This window comes from Monodon monoceros, unplaced genomic scaffold (assembly GCF_005190385.1).
Source record: "Monodon monoceros isolate NGI ecotype Baffin Bay Population unplaced genomic scaffold, NGI_Narwhal_1 Super_Scaffold_10, whole genome shotgun sequence".
NCBI lineage: Eukaryota > Metazoa > Chordata > Mammalia > Artiodactyla > Monodontidae > Monodon > Monodon monoceros.
The window spans coordinates 8,472,261-8,490,764 of NW_021703766.1; the positions used below are offsets into that span (position 1 = coordinate 8,472,261).

The window sequence follows — 18,504 nt, forward strand, 5'->3', positions numbered from 1 at the left end:
TGAATTCTCTCAGAAAGCCAATGATTAGTAATAATAGCAGTAGCCGTGTCTATTGATTGAGCACAGGTGCCAGACTCTTCACAGATCTCGCCTGTAAGGGAGCCTCCCAGAGATGTGGGCAGCTCCTTTCATAGCTAAGTCAACAACATCTCAGCAAGGACAGTGAAGAGAAGCAAGGTCGTCTCTTGCAGAGCACCGGCCGGAAGTCCGGAGGGTCAAGGTCGTGCCCCGGCCCCAGCCGACCCAACGTGGCTTGGGCAAGACTCGTCTGCCAATGGACATTCCAAAGCACTGTACCAAAGAGTTATTAACTGCAACGAGAAAGCACACGCTGGTGATTTGATTGAAATGAAGTGTCTGTACAATGCGAGTGGTACCCCCAGCAGATATACTGACACCTCCCAGTGCCTCCCAAGTTGGAAATCAGAAGGGAACCAGTTTCCGGCTGCTGCGTGCCAGGCACCGTGTGGGGATACTGCCACACGCTTTGACATAGAAACAGCTTTGAAAAACGTGGGTGCACATATAGACGCGTAGACTTCTAAGACATACTTCTGTGCTCCTCTGATGTAGCTCTGACATTTTACGGAGAAGAGACTCCCCTAAACATCTTATCCAGACAGGTTAGTTAACACAAGGTATAAGTACTGACTCCCTAGAGCAATGAGAAAAGCCCTGCCTCTGAGTGTGTCGTCAGTAATTATTCCCCAACCCTGTAAGTTGTGCAGGGGTATGTGGCCTTGACGACTTCAAACCACAGCACGGTGCCCCGACTCGGCTGTGCCTGAAGACAACATAAGCACAGTTTTAAGCCCAGGCTTTATTTTTTCTTGTATCTTCTCTCTTTCCATTTGTTTAGTATGTGTTTTCTCTTCCCAACTTCTGTTGCGTAACATCAGAATTTGTGCCAAACCTCTGTAGACAAGGATTTGGCAATAGGGGCGCTTGCAGTGAGACTCTGTCACTGTATTTGGAAAAATTAGGTGACCAGCCAGTTGGATTTTGTTTCTAATAGCTGGGAAAGATCATCACAGTGCAGAATGATGGGAGTGTTCATTCACCGGCACCAATGAGCTCTAAACTGGGTTCAACGAGACACGCCTTTAAGCCTTCAAGGGAATATTCCATTCCATCCAAATCCATTGGTTCTCACAGAACCACAGGAAACCAGTGAGAATGACCCAGTCAAGGTGCCCTTCTGTCTGTGAGATGTGTCCCGTCACGATGAAGCTTCAGGAAGCCTCAGCAAAGTTGTTCAGGAGAAATTTTCTACTTCCCCAGGTGAAAGGGAATAATCACAGGGAATTCCATATGAAGTAGATTCCCCTAGAGAGATGAACAGATAGATACCAATGAGGGGAAAAGTAATATATTTTTTTCATTTCCCTGAGATTTTCGTTTCTGGAAAACCAAAACACGAAATATACTAAGTGCCGGGGGCACGAGGGGCCTATCCACAGCAAGGGTTTACCTTTCTGTCAGATTTTCCAGTTTTCTTACTTAGAGCAGGAGGGTAATAACACTGGTTCCTTTTGTCACCAATAAGCTGTCCTACGTGTATTCTAAGGGGCTGATGTTATGTCTAAGAGCCAAAGATGCGTTTGTGCCTGGAAATTGCCTCAAAGAAGTTCAAAAAGCTACTGCCTTGGGCTTCCCTGGTGACGCAGTGGCTGAGAGTCCGCCTGCACGTCTGGAGCCTGTGCTCCGCAACAGGAGAGGCCACAACAGTGAGAGGCCCGTGTACCGCAAAAAAAAAAAAAGCTACTGCTTCCATGGCCTTTCCCATGTCCCCTGGAGCTACTAAAAGAAATTTGCACTCTGTACATAAAAATGGGTGGATGGACAGACGGATGGGTGGATGGATAAATGGACAGGCAGATGAAATGATATATGGATATGGATGAGTAACAGGGTTTGTTATCCCTCTGTCTACCCAACTAACACAAAATCTGACACAGGACAAGCTTTCAGTGAGTAAAGACCTGACACTTAAGGATTTCAATGAGGGTCAACTGGTCACTCCCTTTCAAGACTTGGGCTGGGGGAAAACTCAGAGTCATCTTACATACGTTGATATTTGTTCATTCATCAAAACCTAGGTGTCTTCATGCATCAGTGATGCACGTGAGTAGGTCCTTGAGGATCCCTGCTCCTCCAAGACAGTTTCCAAAAATCCTAACAGTAGTAGGATGAAAAGCAAGAGTGGGCTAGCGACCAATTAAAGAAAACTTGCCTTCTTCCAAGTCTGTCATGAGAAAGTCTAAAGAAAAATCCCAACACTCTTGCTGACGACCTCCAGTTCCTTGCTCAAGGCACTGTCCCCATCAGGGGAGATGTCCCCATGGCCTGAATCACCACGAGTCCATTTTCAAGCGCATTAACCTCAGAGCCCCCATATTCATGGAAAGATGATGCAAAAGGAATAAAATTAGGACCAAAAAATAAAAGTCAGGTGTACATGTTTCATTCTGCAGCGAAATCTACCCTTCCCTTAATGCAGGTTTCTGTTTGAATCACCCGAGGGGATGGTATTTTAACGCCGTATGATGCCAGAGTTACCACTGAGATCTCCACAGTCCTCTCTAGAGGAAAAGTTCCCTTAAGGTCGTACGTTGTTAGTGCTTCGTGCCTGGAGATGTTTTCTCTCCCTCTTGGCCAAACCCTTTCTAGACAGTATTCTGAGTCTCCTCCTCTCTTACTGTGGTAGAATTTGAGTCTATTCTGCAAGCTTTCACGTAGGAGCACCTAGAAGTTAGGTGCTGGTATGAGTTAGCTTGAACCAGGACGCAGAGGTGAAACATAAGACCCTTGGATCAAGATGCTCTCAGCATCGTGAGGAGAATAGAGAGTAAACAGGCAATCACAAAAGTCTAGCAGGAGAGACCATTGTGATGGAAATGGTGTGCATCCTGACCATGTTGGTGGCGATCATACAAATCTACGCATGTAATAAAATTGCATTTTATTCCTTTCAGCTGCATGTGGGTCTACAATTGCCTCAGATTTTCAAGAAGTCAAATATATATGGATAATTGCAATGCACAGTCCCAAAGGCCGTGCTGGCGTTGGAGCATAGAGTGGAAACATACCGTCTCACTGTGATTAGGAGAAGCAACCAGAGAAGGTCTCCCAAGGCAGCGGACCTCATCACAGGTAAATGTGAGGACGTGGGAAAGGCCATGCAGTGTAGACATTGGCCCGTGCCTCCCCCGCAAGCCGGCGCTCCCACCAGTCTACTGCTGCCTCTCTGGGTTTGTGCCACTGCTTTTAGACCTAAAAGAATGTCTGCTTTAATCTGTAGCAGTCTCCCTTTCTCCCCCTCTCTTTTACAGGTCATTCACTTGTCAAAGAAACTGGAGCCTTTGTCTTACAGAATTGCCCATATTCTGGATTTGAATGGTTGCTTCTTCATGGGGTCTGGATCATTTCTGTCTCCGCTGTTATCTCCTGATAGTGGTAATTTATCATCACCATCACCATCGTCACCATCACCACATTGTACCAAATCATCCCAGCATTGTTGGAAGGGTGAGAACGTAGGCAGTCGAGTGCTACTTCTAGAAGTCTAATGCCCCTATCGTGTCACCTTAAACCAAGCCTTTCTTCCCCACGACGTAGAACACGGACCACGATCTCATGTTGGTGCTCAAGCTTGGGGACTGATTCCCGTACAAAGACAATGCACGGACTTGTGCAATGGCCAAGAAGGGCCAGCCCTGCAGCTGCATTCAGAGCAGGGAGTTTCTGGAGACAGACCTTTCTGACGGTAAGCTCCAGTAAAGCTGGTGGGCGTTATATTAACGACTAGGCTCTTAGCCACCTCAAGGGAACTGAGACCAGATGACACCAGGGCGGTGGAGGGAGGGGAGATGTTCGCAATTTGGACTGCAGATGTGAACGTAATTTCACGGGCATCTTCAGAATCGTTCTTATGCTTCGATTAAATGCGTCACATACTGCTGGCCTACAAGCTGGGAGGCAGGGGGTGAAGTGAGGAAATCCAAGGTTATGTATTTGCCTTAAAACCTATGCTCTGAGACGGCCGGGAGAGGGGATATACCTCATCTTTAAAACACAAAATCTTCACTTCTCAGCTCAACCTGTGCACTTTAGCACTCAAAAACAACCCACAAACAGACCAGTGCATAATCGTGTGTAGCAGACACCAATTCAGGGATAGTAACAGAGACTTCAAAAGTGTCAAAGGCACTTTTATAAAAGGAGGGGAAAAGATTAAGTACAAAAGCCCTGTACCATTTGCCTTTGACCCTTAACTCCTTTTCCACCTGCCTGTAAAACAGACTTCCTGGGGTCTTTTCCACCTGAAGGGTCCAATAAGACAGTCTTAGGGACACACAGGGTCAGCCTGACATCTCTAAACACCCACTACCAGTGGAAGCCAGAGGGCTATAGGTCTTGAAATTTCAGCTCACCTGATCTTTCCTCAAACTTTCTTCTTTTGATTATTTGTTCTTCTTGGGTGACCGAAACAAACATAGGAATGTAATAATAATGATGTTGCCATGGCAGAAACAGGGTTCTCAGATCAAAGGATTCTCACTGTACTCATAGAATGACTCATTTGGTCAGCTGGTCAACCCTTATCCAGTACCCGTGATGCTCCGTGCTGGTGATGGGTGTTCTCGGGACGGATACAAAAATGGACCACTTTCTTGGGAATTCCCTGGCGGTCCAGTGGTTAGGATTCTGAGCTTTCATTGCCAAGGGCCCAGGTTCAATCCCCGGTTGGGGAACTAAGATCCCACAAGCCGAGAAGCACAACCAAAAAAAAAAAAATGGACCACTTCCCAATGCCTTTCCTGATATAATATATGATATGATTTTACATACAACGCTATATTATATTATATAATGCTATACTAACTTATATGATACTATGCTATACCACATTACATTATATAGTATCTTACAGTATCTGTTGTCTATGTGTTTCTGGTATATCTCCCTCTCACAATAGATAATAAGATGGTTGGAGCATGAACTTTGCCGCCATGCTGGATTCATACCTTGTACCCCTCACCAGCTGAGAGACCTTGGAAAACCTCCGCCACGTTTCTGTACCTTAGCTTCCTTCTCAGCTACATGGAAATAGCAGCACGTATCCCTGAGGGCCGTTGTGAAGAGCGAGTGAGCTAAAGCCAAGGGCAGGGCCCGGGTGAGTACCGCGTTCGTTCTGGCTGCCGGTCATGTTGTCGTTTGGTGAGGGGCCCCATGCTAAGGAGGATACCTCCTCCGTCACACGCCGTGATTTCCCGTGTCCCTGCCCGTCCAACCCCTGTGGCAAAGGGATGAAGTATGCTCACTGACTCAGACTCAGACTCACTTCCCGCGTCCCTGCCCACCCCATTTCTGAGTCTAAGTCTGAGTCAGTCAGCATATTTCATCCCTTTGCCACCGGGGTTGGATCGGGGTGGGCGGATAACCAGTCACATGAGCCAGACCACTTCGACCCCAGCCATGACTTTCATGTGCCCAACTGGGGACTCAGACCGGCTCCCATTGGACCTGCTGGAGCTGGAGCTGGAGCTGCTCCCACAGGGAGCCCTGGCCTGGAGTCCAGGCACAAGAGGCGTGAGGAAGCCAGTGCCAAGGACATCGTGTGGCTCCTGCCTGCAACCAGCTCTGTTCCTGCACCTTTTGGGCACGTGGGCCCATAAGGTCCCTTTCTCCTTAATTCAGTTTAGGTCACAGTGTTTTCACCTGCAACACCAAGAGGGCCAATAGTTGGCGCCCCAGCATGTGCTGAAGACCAGGACTGGAGGAGCACATAAAGGACTCAGAGCTCACACGGCGAGGAAGTAGCAAAAGCCCGCCTTGAACCCGGTTCTGCCCAACCACTGCACCATGAGCTCCCAGAGCTCCAGAAGGCTCCAGAAGGGAGGTCAAGATGCACCTGCGGGGATCCACAAAGAAAAGGCGGGAGTCGGAGACGGCTTCTGGAAGCAGCGGCAATTGCATTAACGACCGACCTTTACTAAATGCTTATCAGAAGCCAGTCCCCGCGGTCAGAGCTCCATGGAGCCTTGCGCCAGAGCTGCGCCTGGGGGATGAGCACGATTTGGGCATGTAGAAATGGGGGCAGGCGGGCTTTCGTATTTGAAGGTGACGAAAGAGTGTCCGTGTCCCTCGAAGCCCTGGGGAGGCAGCTGTGACTCCAGGCTGGAATGGGGCCTGCTTCGGTGGTGGCAGCCAGTGCTGGAATACGGGTGGCACACCTTGGTACACCGGCGTATTTAATCACTTCCCTCCGTTCATCCCGAATTCCATGCCAGCAAGACTTGCTGATTTCCACCTCAGTTCCAGGGCCCGCACATCTCCACCATGTTTCCACCCACTTCCAGCTCGGGAAGACGTAGGCCGATGAGGGAACAAGATAAGCACCCTGGTAACTGAGGGATGCGCCACTGGACGAGTGAGAGGTGAGTGTGGGGACTGCCTTGTTGCAACATAGCAGCCACCTGGCGCCTCTTAGAGGCGCGTTTTCTGGGACACTTGGCAGGACATTTTGTGTGCCTTAGCACTTCAGAAAGCAAGGCGAGGAACCGGAATGTTCGTGTAGTCACTTTCATTGAATAAATATGTATTGAGCACCTACTGTGTGCAGAGCACTGCAGTAGGCGAAGAAGCTGGAGACATGAGAGCTGTCGTCCTGGCTTCAGGACACTTACAGGGCAGGTGGGGAATTCACGTGGCACCATGAGGGCTCAGAGGCAGTGAGCACAGGGACCGGACACCTAGCCCACCTTGGGGCTAGTGGACTGGCACAAGGACTCAGGTAAGGCTTTTAAGAGGAAACCCAAGACCTGAAGAAGGATCAGAATTAGCCAGGAGATAGGACAGAGGGAAGATGGCGGGGGGGTGGGGGGTGGCGTGGAGTTCCAGGTGGGTGAAATTATACAAAATCTCAGGAGAAAGGGAAAGAAAGAGGAACTCTGCCAGGTTTGGGGGTGACTACGGCTTGAAGGCAGGAGCAGAAAAGACAGAAGGGAAAACGTTTCCTGAGACCCTCGAATGCACGAGGCGCCATAGATGGAAACGGTATACGTAGGACGTCAGCACGGCCTTTGGCACGTACTAAGAGATGAGTTCTTTTGAGCACTCACCAGGGGACTGGCTGACATATGCCAGGCACTGGGTACCCATGCTCATCGTGGTGACAAAAACTCTCTCCACCTTTGACCCAGGGGGAGGCTGAGGCCCAGAGCCTGGGTCAAACAACTTGCCCAGGTCTCACACCTGGGATGAAGCAGGATTCAGACCCCATGTCGGCCTGCTGCCAAAGGGCAGCATCTCCTGGCTCAGCAACCCTCAGAAATCCATGCTTTACCTTCTCACTGCTCGGCCACTAAAGGCTCTGAACATCGTTGACCTAAAAGCCCAGCATCGTTTGGCCTGGAGATGCAGGAGGCTTTGGCCCTCCCATTCTGCCCCACCTCACTGGCTCTGTCATTTTGACCTCAACGATATTGTGACCTTGTCATTGAGACCCACCAGTGCTTTACAGCATCACAGCATGTCAGCTCTGTCTGTGCATATGGGTATCTGGGCCATGCTTACCTAGCCCGTATTCAGCCTCAAAGGGCCGAGAACATTCCCTCCGTGCAATTCAGATTTGTTTTTTAACGTCTTCGTGCAGTCCAGCCCATTTTCAGCTTGAAAAATGAGCTGGAGAAGACAGGGAAGCTTTGCTGAGGTCAGAGGGTGAATCAGCAGCCCGTCTCCATGCCGACCCACCTTTCCCAACCGGCCAGCGCCCACATCACTCAGCCCCGATTAGCAGCTCCTCACAGAGCCTGGAGGCCACAGTCGGTGACGCTCGCCTGGGGAGTCCCCATCACTCCCCCGGAGCCCCGGTGACGATCCCCGGCCGAGTCTCCTGCAGCAGCCAGCACCACGTTCTCAGGCAGGACAGAGACCCCAGAGAGCAGGTCATAAATACCCACCGGCTCCTTCCTGCTTTCATGCCCAGCTTCCTCTGCAAGGCGGTGAGATGGGCACCAAGAAGGGCAGATTCTGCGAAAGCCTGCACATTGAGATCCTTTCAAGAGAGACCTGGGGGAACCAGTTGCAGCTCAAAGGTGGACACTGGCAACTCTGAACTCTTCTGTTCAAGAAAACGCCTTGCCATTGTAAAGCAATTATACTCCAATAAAGATGTTTTAAAAAAAAAAAAAAAGAAAGAAAATGCCTTGGAGCCTCCCGGCTTCAAAACTGGCATTGGGAAATGGCAGGAAAGGCGGTGATCGAAACAAAAAAAACCAGGGGGGAAGGAATGGATCGCTAAGAGGCTTTTATACACACACAGAGTTCTTCTGCTTAGTTTTTCTAGGTTACATCTATTTTTTATTAGTCTCTGAGGTCCCAGCTTTGGACAACTACTATATTTTGACAGGGCGAAGGTTTACAAAGATCAGGGCAGGTGAAACTTCAAACAGTTGTCTAAGTCATCTGCCATCTGCGACGGGGAGCTCTGTCTATACCAAAAAGAATGTAATTTTAGAATTGATTAGAAGGGTGGGTATAGGACATCCAGATGGGGTAAGTTAGTTTAAAATTATTCCAATTACCAAATAGGCCAATTCCTTTTTTTTTTTTCAGCTTTATTGAGATATAATTGACAAATATAAATTGTATATATTTCAGGCGCACAATGTAGTGTTTTGGTATACGTATACATTGTGAAATAATTACCACAATCAAGCTAGTTAAAATATCCATTACGTCACATAGTTACCATCTTCTTTGTGTGTGTGTCTGTGTGTGTGTGTCTGTGTGTTAAGAGCACTTAAGATCTACCCTCTTAGCAAATTACGGTACTCAATATACAACACAGTATTGGTCACTACAGCCAACATGCTGTAGAATAGATCTCCAGAATTTATTCATCCTGCATAACTGACACTTTGTACCCTTTGATCAGCTTCTCCCCATTTTCCTCCATCCTTTAATCCCTCATAACCACCATCCTAATCTCTGATTTTGTGAGTGTGACCTTTTAAGTTTCTACATATAAGTGAGATCACACAGTATTTGTCTTTCTGTGTCTGGCTTATTTCACTTAGTATAATGTCCTCCAGATTCATCCATGTTGTCACAAATGTCAGGGTCTCTTTCTTTTCTAAGGCCGAATAATATTCCATTGTATATGTATACCAGATTATCTTTATCCAGTCACCTGTGGATGGACACTTAGGCGGTTTCCATATCCTGACTATTATAAATAATGCTGTGATAAATATGGGAGTCCAGCTATCTCTTTGAGATACTGATTTCATCTCCCTTGGACATATACCCGTAAGTGGAATTGCTGGACCATATGGTAGTCCTATTTTTAATTTTTTTGAGAAACCTCCATACTGTTTTCCACAGTGGCTGCACCAACTGACGTTCTTGCTAACAGTGCACAAGGGTTCCCTTTTTTTGCCACATCTCCACCAACCCTTGTTATCTTTTGTCTTTTCAATAATAGCCATCCTAACAGGTGTGAGGTGATATCTCATTGTGGCTTTGACTTGCATTTCCCTGTTGATTTGGTGATGTTCTAGGCCCATTTAATTTTAAATGTCCACTAGGGGACTCGAATAATCCAGTGGGTCATTTTGTATAATGGGGGGACTGGGAGGGGCCGTCTCTACTGGGTTGCTGAGGGGCTCGGTCCCTTGCAATGCTGTCATCAGCAGGTCAGGGGGAGGGTCAGAAGTGCAGAGGTCCCCAGCCATTTATACAGCTGCCCTGTGGCCTCATGTGGTGAAAGCCACTTCACAGGCACAGTCTCTGATCCTGCCCACCTCCCATTTTGCAGGTGAGGGGCCTGCTTCTGAGAGGTTAAGCGCATCAGTTTCATTTGCAGCTGGTGCAAAGGTGGGAAGCGAATTAAAACTAGTCGATGGCACATCCTAGATTCAAAGAGATTTAGGCAGCAGGGAACAGTCTTGATCGAATGAGATGGACCCTAGGGGGATCGTTGTATGTTTCCGTGCTTGGGCTCAAAAATGTTAGCCCACAAACAGAGGACAGGGGAAATACGAGGAGAAAAGGCCTGGGGCCGTGCTCGATGAGTCCCTGGTGTTATGTGTCTGCCGGAGAGGTCGGGAAATTGTGGTCTAGCATGGGGAGCAGACAGGCTGCAGCTCAAGGAGGCAGAGGGTGGGGCTACAGCCTGGGGATCCGAGTTCAGCTCTGGAACCTGAACCCTCAGGTGGGGGCAGTGACCTCAAGGCAGGGGCGCTTGAAATGCAGGCATATGTGGAAATGCTAAAGGCACTGACTATGTCTAGAAATGAAAAGGAAAGGCACGGAGAGGGTGTCATAGTGGTTGTCTTCTACTCCTCAGAGCCCCCAAAGGATGTAAGTGTATAATCCCCAAAGGATTTTGAGTGTATAAAATCAAGACTCATGTAGAGAAGAAGGGATATGACTTGATAGTAGACAAACAGACAAACAAACAAACAGCTCTCCTGACAGTCTCAGGACTGTGGGAAGATAGAAGGTTAAATAGGGAGGTAGTGAGCACCCAATCACTGGAGGTAATCAAGTACATGCTGTCAGGACCACACACGGACTTGTGTGGGTGCTACGTGCTTTGGTTTCCATGCACTCCTTCCACAAGAAAACTTAATTAAATTTTATGGCTTTGTTTGTATACTGACAGAATCCATGCTAGATGATTTTCGTTTCTTTAACTCTGATTTTAGAAGAAATGAAAATGTTTTCCTGGGCCCCTCTCCGAAGTGAATTCTGCCAAAGAACAGAGGAGTGCCCCAAGCTGCTTTTTGAGATGGTTAGGGTGCGTGTGTTGCCGGGAGCATAGCGTGAAGCATGGCGTGCCTGCTACGATTCCATTCTGTAAAGAGTGTCCACCCGGACCCCAGCTGTCATAGATGGTCACACCTGAGACCACGATTAGGGGACCAGAGTGGAGATGAGGAATTGTGGTTCTTTTGTTTGATGTCCTCCCATTTCTGTCTTGTTCAAATGTTTATATTTAACCAAGAGCATGGATCGCTGTTTATAAAATGACAAAATAAGAATACTGGCAAAAGGTCTATAAGTTGGACTTTCGTTTTTATTGGGGGTTAGGGGCGGGGATGTTTCACTCAGTTCTCTGTTCAACCAGCAACACTGCCATGATGGATAATGCCGTGAGGGTGTCACTGGGCGAGTTTGCTGTTTTCACTGCACAGAACAACACGCGAGAAGGTTCAGCAAAACCCATGATGCAACCAAGAACAAAGATACAACACAGGCCACAAGGGATCTCTTCTCTCAGGTCCAGCCAAACAAACTGAGAAACACACAGATTGAGAAATCGCCTGCATCAGCGCACTCTCGCAGTCAGCACACACGTATTTAAGTTTGGTTTGTGTCTTCTAGAGCTCCAGGTTCCAGCTCCCAGGCCGAGTGGCTGCTAAATGCCTCTGGAACAGGACCTAAGAGTCACCCCAGACCCAGGGGGAGGAAGGAGAGTGACCAAAACTCTACAGAGGCAGCACGACCACCAGCCTGTCCCCTGGGTTCCCCTGCACAGAAGACACATCCTGAACAGACACTGTCCCAGTATCAGGTTCGTTTCTTTATTCCTGCCTTTTTAAAAAAAAAATCAGTTCTGATTTCAGCACGGTAAATCTTTGAAGGGTTGAATGCTTTCGAGACAAGTTCCCTGTGTGGTACAGCCATGAGTAGGATCAAAAAGGGTAACAATGGAATGGTGAATTGCAAGTGGTTCCTAATTGAAGGAAAAGAAAAAGCTAGGGAGATGTCCATGGCCTGAAAAAAGGAAAGAAGGGGAAAAAAACCAACAAGCGTGGAAATCTGTTGATTTGGAATGGCGAGAGTAGGAAAGAGGCCCCATCATTTTGGATCTCCATCTGGTGCCTAAACCCCGAAGAAGTCCTTTCGTTCAAATGCCGGTGTGTGCACAGAGCTATTATCAATCACGTCCTGTCTGCCAGGCCACACTGGGTGTCTGTCGGGTGAGGGAGGGAGGAAAGCTGGAGGAAATCTGGGAGGCTGTCCCAGGAATTCTCACTTGAGAAAACATCTGGCTTTTCCACATCTCTGGTGCAAAACAAACAAGAATTTTACTAAATGATGTGTATTGTGTTCTAAGGTAGAACTCTCTGACACAAACAAGCAGACAAAACAAACAAGACCCCAGACTCGAGCACTTGCTACCAGGGTCCTTCACAAAGGCACAGGTGACGAGTTGTGGGGTTTTTTTTCAGAATCCACTTTCCAGTAAACAATGTAAACAGTGTATGAAGACCCCAGACCCTTCTTCTGCCCTCGTCCCGCTGCCCACCCGCACCAGGCCTATACCCCCATCGAAATGATAACCCCCCCCCCAAAGAAACCTCCAGATGCCATTTGTCTACTTTTCGCTCTCTCCTCACGATTACTCCCCTCCTCTGATGGCCTGCCTTCCCCGAAACCAAACGTGAGCCGTTCTCTAACTGCACTGGAAAATCAGAATTTACTGTACATATGTTTGTGTTCCACTTAATAAAAAAAAACCTATATTTTAAGATAAACTTTGTTAGTAATTCATGAGGTAAGTGACTATTTATGCTAATCAGGCAGAAATATATTCTCAGGCATAATGCATTACATAAATTTGAATGTAAAATGTTCAATTATGAAGTAAATACAGGTAATGCAAATAATAAATTACCTCTAATAAAAATTATAGAAGATGTGTCTTCAAAGAGAGAGCGGCTTTAACTTACAACTGTGAATTGCTTAAAGAGAAAAGAATTAATAAATGCTGATTTACTCTGATGATTATTTAGCACATAATTCACCTATTCATAACGACTCCCAGTAATCAGACTGTTGTCTCACATTCTCCAATATGAGGCAAGACTGTTTCCTCAGCAATTTTACCCTTATCAGATTATCTCGTCTGATTCGATTAATTTTCGTCCATGAATCTGCTAACAGTGATTTCTGACTTACTTGCCCTGCTCACTAAAGACTGCTGAAAGGATTTTTCTCTAACACTACAGCTAGGAACAACACTCCATGCCTTATCATTCAGTTCCTCTGAACAACTCTTTTCTCAAATCGATTTAGTTGGTTTCAGAGTGAAACTCAGTGGACACTGGTTAGTTCTGCACCGTAAAATCAGCTCCTGGATAAAAAGAGTTCAGACACTACCCTTGATGCATCTTGTTCTTTTTAGATTATATACGTCTGATTCCAACATGATATACCTGAGTTGCTGTAACTCACAATCAGGAAAACTATATTATCTTTCACTTTTAATCATTATAATTTGGACGTAAACAGGATTTAAAATAGTTTTTTTTGCAAAAAGTTATTATGTATGTACTGACATGAAACCAAAATTGTGTTTTTGATGTTACGGTTTCACAATCTCCTACGTGATCCGACCCATGCCCTCCTCCCTCCCGCAAATTCTTCTATAAAGATTCACTGCTTTCAGGAACCTGAATGCTACTGGTTTGAACTGGTCAATAATGACAAACGCATGGTTTCTAAATTACTCTGTATTGTTCTACAGAGATTACTAGAGTATGTATAGCAAGGGAGTATTAAGCAGTAAGAAGGCACAGTTCATATTGTATTTGGATTAGATTGGCTTGGAGCAAAGTGAAACAAACAATGTTAGCAAAGAAATCTAAAGAAATGTGGCCTGCTATAATTGTAGAGACTCAAAAACCTGAATAGTACTAATTAAAATGAGAGAGCTCAATTGTTACAAGAGAAACGCCACTAACAGAAGACTGTAAATGTTTAGACACCCCTGTGAATCACCAAATAATAAAGGAAAAAGGACAAAAATGAGAATTAAGTTATAAGCTTGAGGGCACCGCTGCTCCACGTCTAAAAAATAATTCGGATCTTCCTTTTTTTTTTTTTTTTTCCAAGAGAAAATGAGAGACTATAAAAGATTCTGCAATGAGAGAAAAAAAAAGATACCCTGTCTGGTTTGACAGCAGTGTACAAAAATAAACCATAAAAATGTGCAGATAATAATACATTTATCTGACCAAACATGGGTATTTAATATCTAGAAATGACACATAATTGCAACAATTAGGTGCATGGCCATGAATCTATATCTCATGGTCTTCCTCATTGGTGAACTTTGTTTATAAATGTTGTTTATTTATAAGTGTAGCAGTTTCAGTGTTCCTGACCAAAAATACTTTCATGAAAGGCAGGGATCGTATCTCACAGCTTTTACCAAAACTGTGATGCAAAAGGATTAAAGAAAAAAATTCTCGTAAAAACTGAATTACTTCTTCCTAAGCATGCTGAAATTCATACTTTACATGCAAAATAGAAACTTCAGACATTTGTGGCTAGTGATTTTAAAAAGGCTTAGAAAAGTATTGCTATAGACAATGCTAATGACACGATATGTTTATGTAATTTAAGCAGTAAATTTTCCTCTGAATACATACGCTGTAATCCCTTAACTTCATTACTAGGTGAAATACTGTTTGAGAGGAGGAAAGCAAAGGAATTCTGTTAGGTTGCATAAATATTGACATAATCTTCACTCTTTCTTCCCCAAACTGGTAATAGACATACCTCATTCCATCCCGACAAAGTACTCCCATAAAACCAAAACTACCCATATAAACAGCTTCTCTGCAGTGATGATGAAAAGAAAAAGTGCTTTTCTAGAAAACAGCAACAGTGCTGTCCTTTTAGGGTAACGATGCGCCTACAAACGTTTTGGGGAATCTCTCGTTAGGGATTCCAGGGTTTGCTGAAACCCAAGGCTGCCAGCATGAGAGAAATTAACACAAGTCTAATCTGGTGTGTGAAGCCAATGAGTGACACCTAAGGTCTCGTTATAAATAGTAAAGTATGCTGTCCGGTGGGTGAGAGCATTCTGAAGTGCAGTGTTCAAGAAGCTGGCTTAATATATGACTAAGTGTCAGAAGTCAGGTTTTCTGAGAATTACTTTTCAGATAAGCAACTTTATAGCACTGCACTTAATCTTACTTACTAGAGACATCTCATTTATCACTGAATTACAAGTAACTTTAATTCTATTGATATTGCCATAAAGCCCGTCGAAAATCCATCCTGGCACTTTTAAAGGGTTTGGGGCCCTGTTTGTTACATGGGATCCTCTTGCATAAGCCTCTCAGCCATAGTTACACTTGGAAGGCTCCTGGGTCCCCTGGCCTCTGTATTCACAGTCAAGGGGGGTGGTAGGGAAAAATGATTCTCGCACCTGCCAGCACTGCCTTCAGCCCCTTTCCTAACAAAGTCGGGTTCTCCCACTGCAGTCAAACTAACTTTCTGTGCCTCTTTTCTCCTCCCACCTAGGGAAACCAGCTTCTTTTCATTTCATCAACAAAACTGGACACGGATCAATTTCAACTGACCTTTGCCGAAAGGTGGCGCTGTTGAGGTAAAAACCAAGTCGGTCCAACAATAGTTTTCACTCTTCGATCGTTGTGCAGGCTTTTCAGAATTTTTTTTTTTTTTAATGCACCGTCCTAGCGTCCCCCCCCCCGTCCCATAAAATAAGATAAATATGATTAACACCAAATGCATTTCATTAATTGGAGGAATCAACAGTCCAACATCCAAGAGGGCGGGCTGGTCTTTCAAACGCTGGGTCGGCTTCACGCACTCTTGCTTCCCCCCAAGTCAATCTCGGCTTTTCCATCTGGTCTATCGCTTTAAAATCTTAGAAACAGAGTTGTTGGTTCTTTTTTCTTTTCTTTCTCTTTCCTTCCTTTTTCTTTTTTGCGTAAGCTTTAGAAGGATCGGTCTAGAAAACTGAATAGTCAGTAGCATCCGCGACCCCGAGGGGGAGATGCAGCCCCCCACTCCACTCCACCCCACCCCCACTCTAGGTTTCCGGGCCCGTCCGAGAAACCGCCGTTTAAAATTTAACCCTTCGAGGGGAGCTGGCGAAGGCTGGGTGTTTGTTTTTTTTGTACCCCTTGTTCCACGCCACGATCAAGTCTGAAATAATTAAGTGAAACGTAAAAGTGCAAAGGGCGCGCGGGACCCTGATAAACAGGAGTCAGATTTCATAAGGGTGTGTGTGTGTGTGTGTGTGTGTGTGAGTGAGTGAGCGGGGGGAGAGAGAAATGAATCTCAAAGGCCAAACTCGGGCCGGAGTCGGAAGCCGGAGGGTGAGCCGGGCTGACCTGACTCCGAGCTTTCCCGGAGTTAATTCGCGGAGGAGTTCGCTCCCCCCGCAAGGGCATGCGACGCCAGCGGGCATCCAGCCCCCGCGCGGAATGGCTCCCGAACAACTTAGTTCACCTCCTTTAAAAGAGGGTGATAAAGCGCGCTTTCTCTTTCCGCCGACTCCAGACCGCCCCGGCAGGCGCGCGGCGGGGCGACGTCCTCCGCGCCGTCTGGACCCCTGCACACCCGCGCGCGGCCACCGGGAAGAGGGACAAAGAGTTTGGGCCAAGTTTGAGCTCCGGGCACTGCCAGGCTCGGGGGAAGGAAGGTCCCCCGGGTGGACACCTGGGTGCCGAAGGTGGAGCAAGGAGAAAAAGCTACCCGGTGAATTCACGACCCTGGGGATGGTGGTCGGCGGGGGGGGGGGGGGGGGGGGGGGGGGGGGGGCGGCGGCCAATCCCGGCCGAGCGAGTGGCGGGCGAGCTGGGGCTCCGGAAGGCAGGCCTTTCTCGCTCCGAAGTAAAGCCAACCGTCCTGCCGGTCCACCCGGGTTTCCGCAGTCCCCCTGGAAAGCTCCTTCCCCTCTTGCACCAAACTTTGCGCCGGGCTTTGCAACCTCCCGAGGAGGCTGCGGCACAGGAAGGGTTAAGACGGCCAGTCCCAGCTGACAGTCAGCTGATTGGACTCTGATTGACAGCTCGGAAAAGTTTCCTTGTTTCTATATTATGCTAATCGCGGCCGCTCTCGCCGCCTCCCATTGGTCCGGAGTACCAGTCAATTTCCCTTTGGGGCCTGACGTCACAAGTGCTATAAAACTCAGCAATTGCTTTAAACTCTTCTTGCTGGATCAGAGGCTTTAAAATCTTTTTTTCATCTTCGAGCTGTAGCTCGGGCTGCTCGTCGGCTCGGCCTCTCCCCTTGTGCTCTCCGCCTCGCCTTTCCCCAGGACTTCGCTATTTCGCTTTAAAAAAAAAAAAGGCAAGAAAGAACTCCGCTCCCCCCTCCCTTTCCTCCAGCCCGGCTGCACCTCTGTCTTGCACTTGGCACGGAGGGAGGAAGACCGCGAGGTTGAGAGAGAGAGAGAGAGAGAGAGAGAGAGGAAAGGAAAAAAAAAAAAAGCCAGGCAGAAGAGGAGGCGAGAAGCATGAAGTGTTAACTCCCCTGTGCCAAGGCCCGCGCCGCCCGGACAGCGGCCCGCCGCGCCTCCAGCCCCGAGCGGCCGCCGCGCGCGCCCCGCCTGCAGCCCGGGCCGGCGAGGCGAGCACTCCTTATGCAAAACGCGCAGCGGAGCGGCGAGCGGGGGACGCCGCGCACCCAGCCGGGCTCTTCTGGCTTCGCCGCCGCCGCCGCCACCGCAGCCCGCAGAGGACCTTCCCGAGCCTGAAGCCGCCGGCTCGGCGCGCTAGGAGGCGAGCAGGCGAGGAGGGGCCGGGGCGAGCGAGCAAGCACATTGGCGTGAGCAGGGGGGAGGGAGGGCGGGCGCGGGGGGCGCGGGCAGGGCGGGGGGGGTGTGTGCGCGCTCGGAGGTTTCGGGCCAGCCACCGCCGCGCGAGCTAGAAGCGCCCCAGCCCGGCAAGCTGGCTCACCCGCTGGCCACCCAGCACAGCCCGCTGGCCCCTCTCCTGCAGCCCATCTGGCGGAGCGGCGGCGGCGGCGGCGGCGGCAGGAGAATGGCATCAGAACTGGCAATGAGCAACTCCGACCTGCCCACCAGTCCCCTGGCCATGGAATATGTTAATGACTTCGATCTGATGAAGTTTGAAGTGAAAAAGGAACCGGTGGAGACCGACCGCATCATCAGCCAGTGTGGCCGTCTCATCGCCGGGGGCTCGCTGTCCTCCACCCCCATGAGCACGCCGTGCAGCTCGGTGCCCCCTTCCCCCAGCTTCTCGGCGCCCAGCCCGGGCTCGGGCAGCGAGCAGAAGGCGCACCTGGAAGACTACTACTGGATGACCGGCTACCCGCAGCAGCTGAACCCCGAGGCGCTGGGCTTCAGCCCCGAGGACGCGGTCGAGGCGCTCATCAGCAACAGCCACCAGCTCCAGGGCGGCTTCGATGGCTACGCGCGCGGGGCGCAGCAGCTGGCCTCGGCGGCCGGGGCCGGCGCCGGCGCCTCCCTGGGCGGCAGCGGCGAGGAGATGGGCCCCGCCGCCGCCGTGGTGTCCGCCGTGATCGCCGCGGCCGCCGCGCAGAGCGGCGCGGGCCCGCACTACCACCACCACCACCACCACCACGCCGCCGGCCACCACCATCACCCGACGGCCCACCACCACCTTTTTTTTTTTTTTTTTTTTTTTTTTTCAGTGCCGCGGGTAGCCGGTCATCCAGTAGTAGTCTTCCAGGTGCGCCTTCTGC

General features: G+C 48.6%; 1 protein-coding gene and 1 long non-coding RNA gene across 3 annotated transcripts in view; both read left to right on the forward strand.

Moving 5' to 3' along the window:
- The window catches only part of LOC114902768, a 221,835-nt gene extending 205,288 nt beyond the window's left edge, over nt 1-16,547 (forward strand). For both annotated transcript variants that reach the window (XR_003795599.1, XR_003795598.1), the window contains exons 8-12: nt 2,976-3,153; nt 3,333-3,766; nt 4,979-5,176; nt 11,395-11,584; nt 15,331-16,547. This is a non-coding gene — a long non-coding RNA (uncharacterized LOC114902768). The remainder of the gene's footprint in view (nt 1-2,975; nt 3,154-3,332; nt 3,767-4,978; nt 5,177-11,394; nt 11,585-15,330) is intronic.
- Nucleotides 16,548-16,598: 51 nt separating this feature from the next.
- Nucleotides 16,599-18,504, forward strand: part of MAF (MAF bZIP transcription factor) — a 4,745-nt gene continuing 2,839 nt past the window's right edge. Inside the window, exon 1 of the mRNA XM_029205216.1 lies at nt 16,599-18,410. Within this exon, the coding sequence (XP_029061049.1) occupies nt 17,820-18,410 (591 nt within the window). The 5' untranslated portion in view covers nt 16,599-17,819. The remainder of the gene's footprint in view (nt 18,411-18,504) is intronic.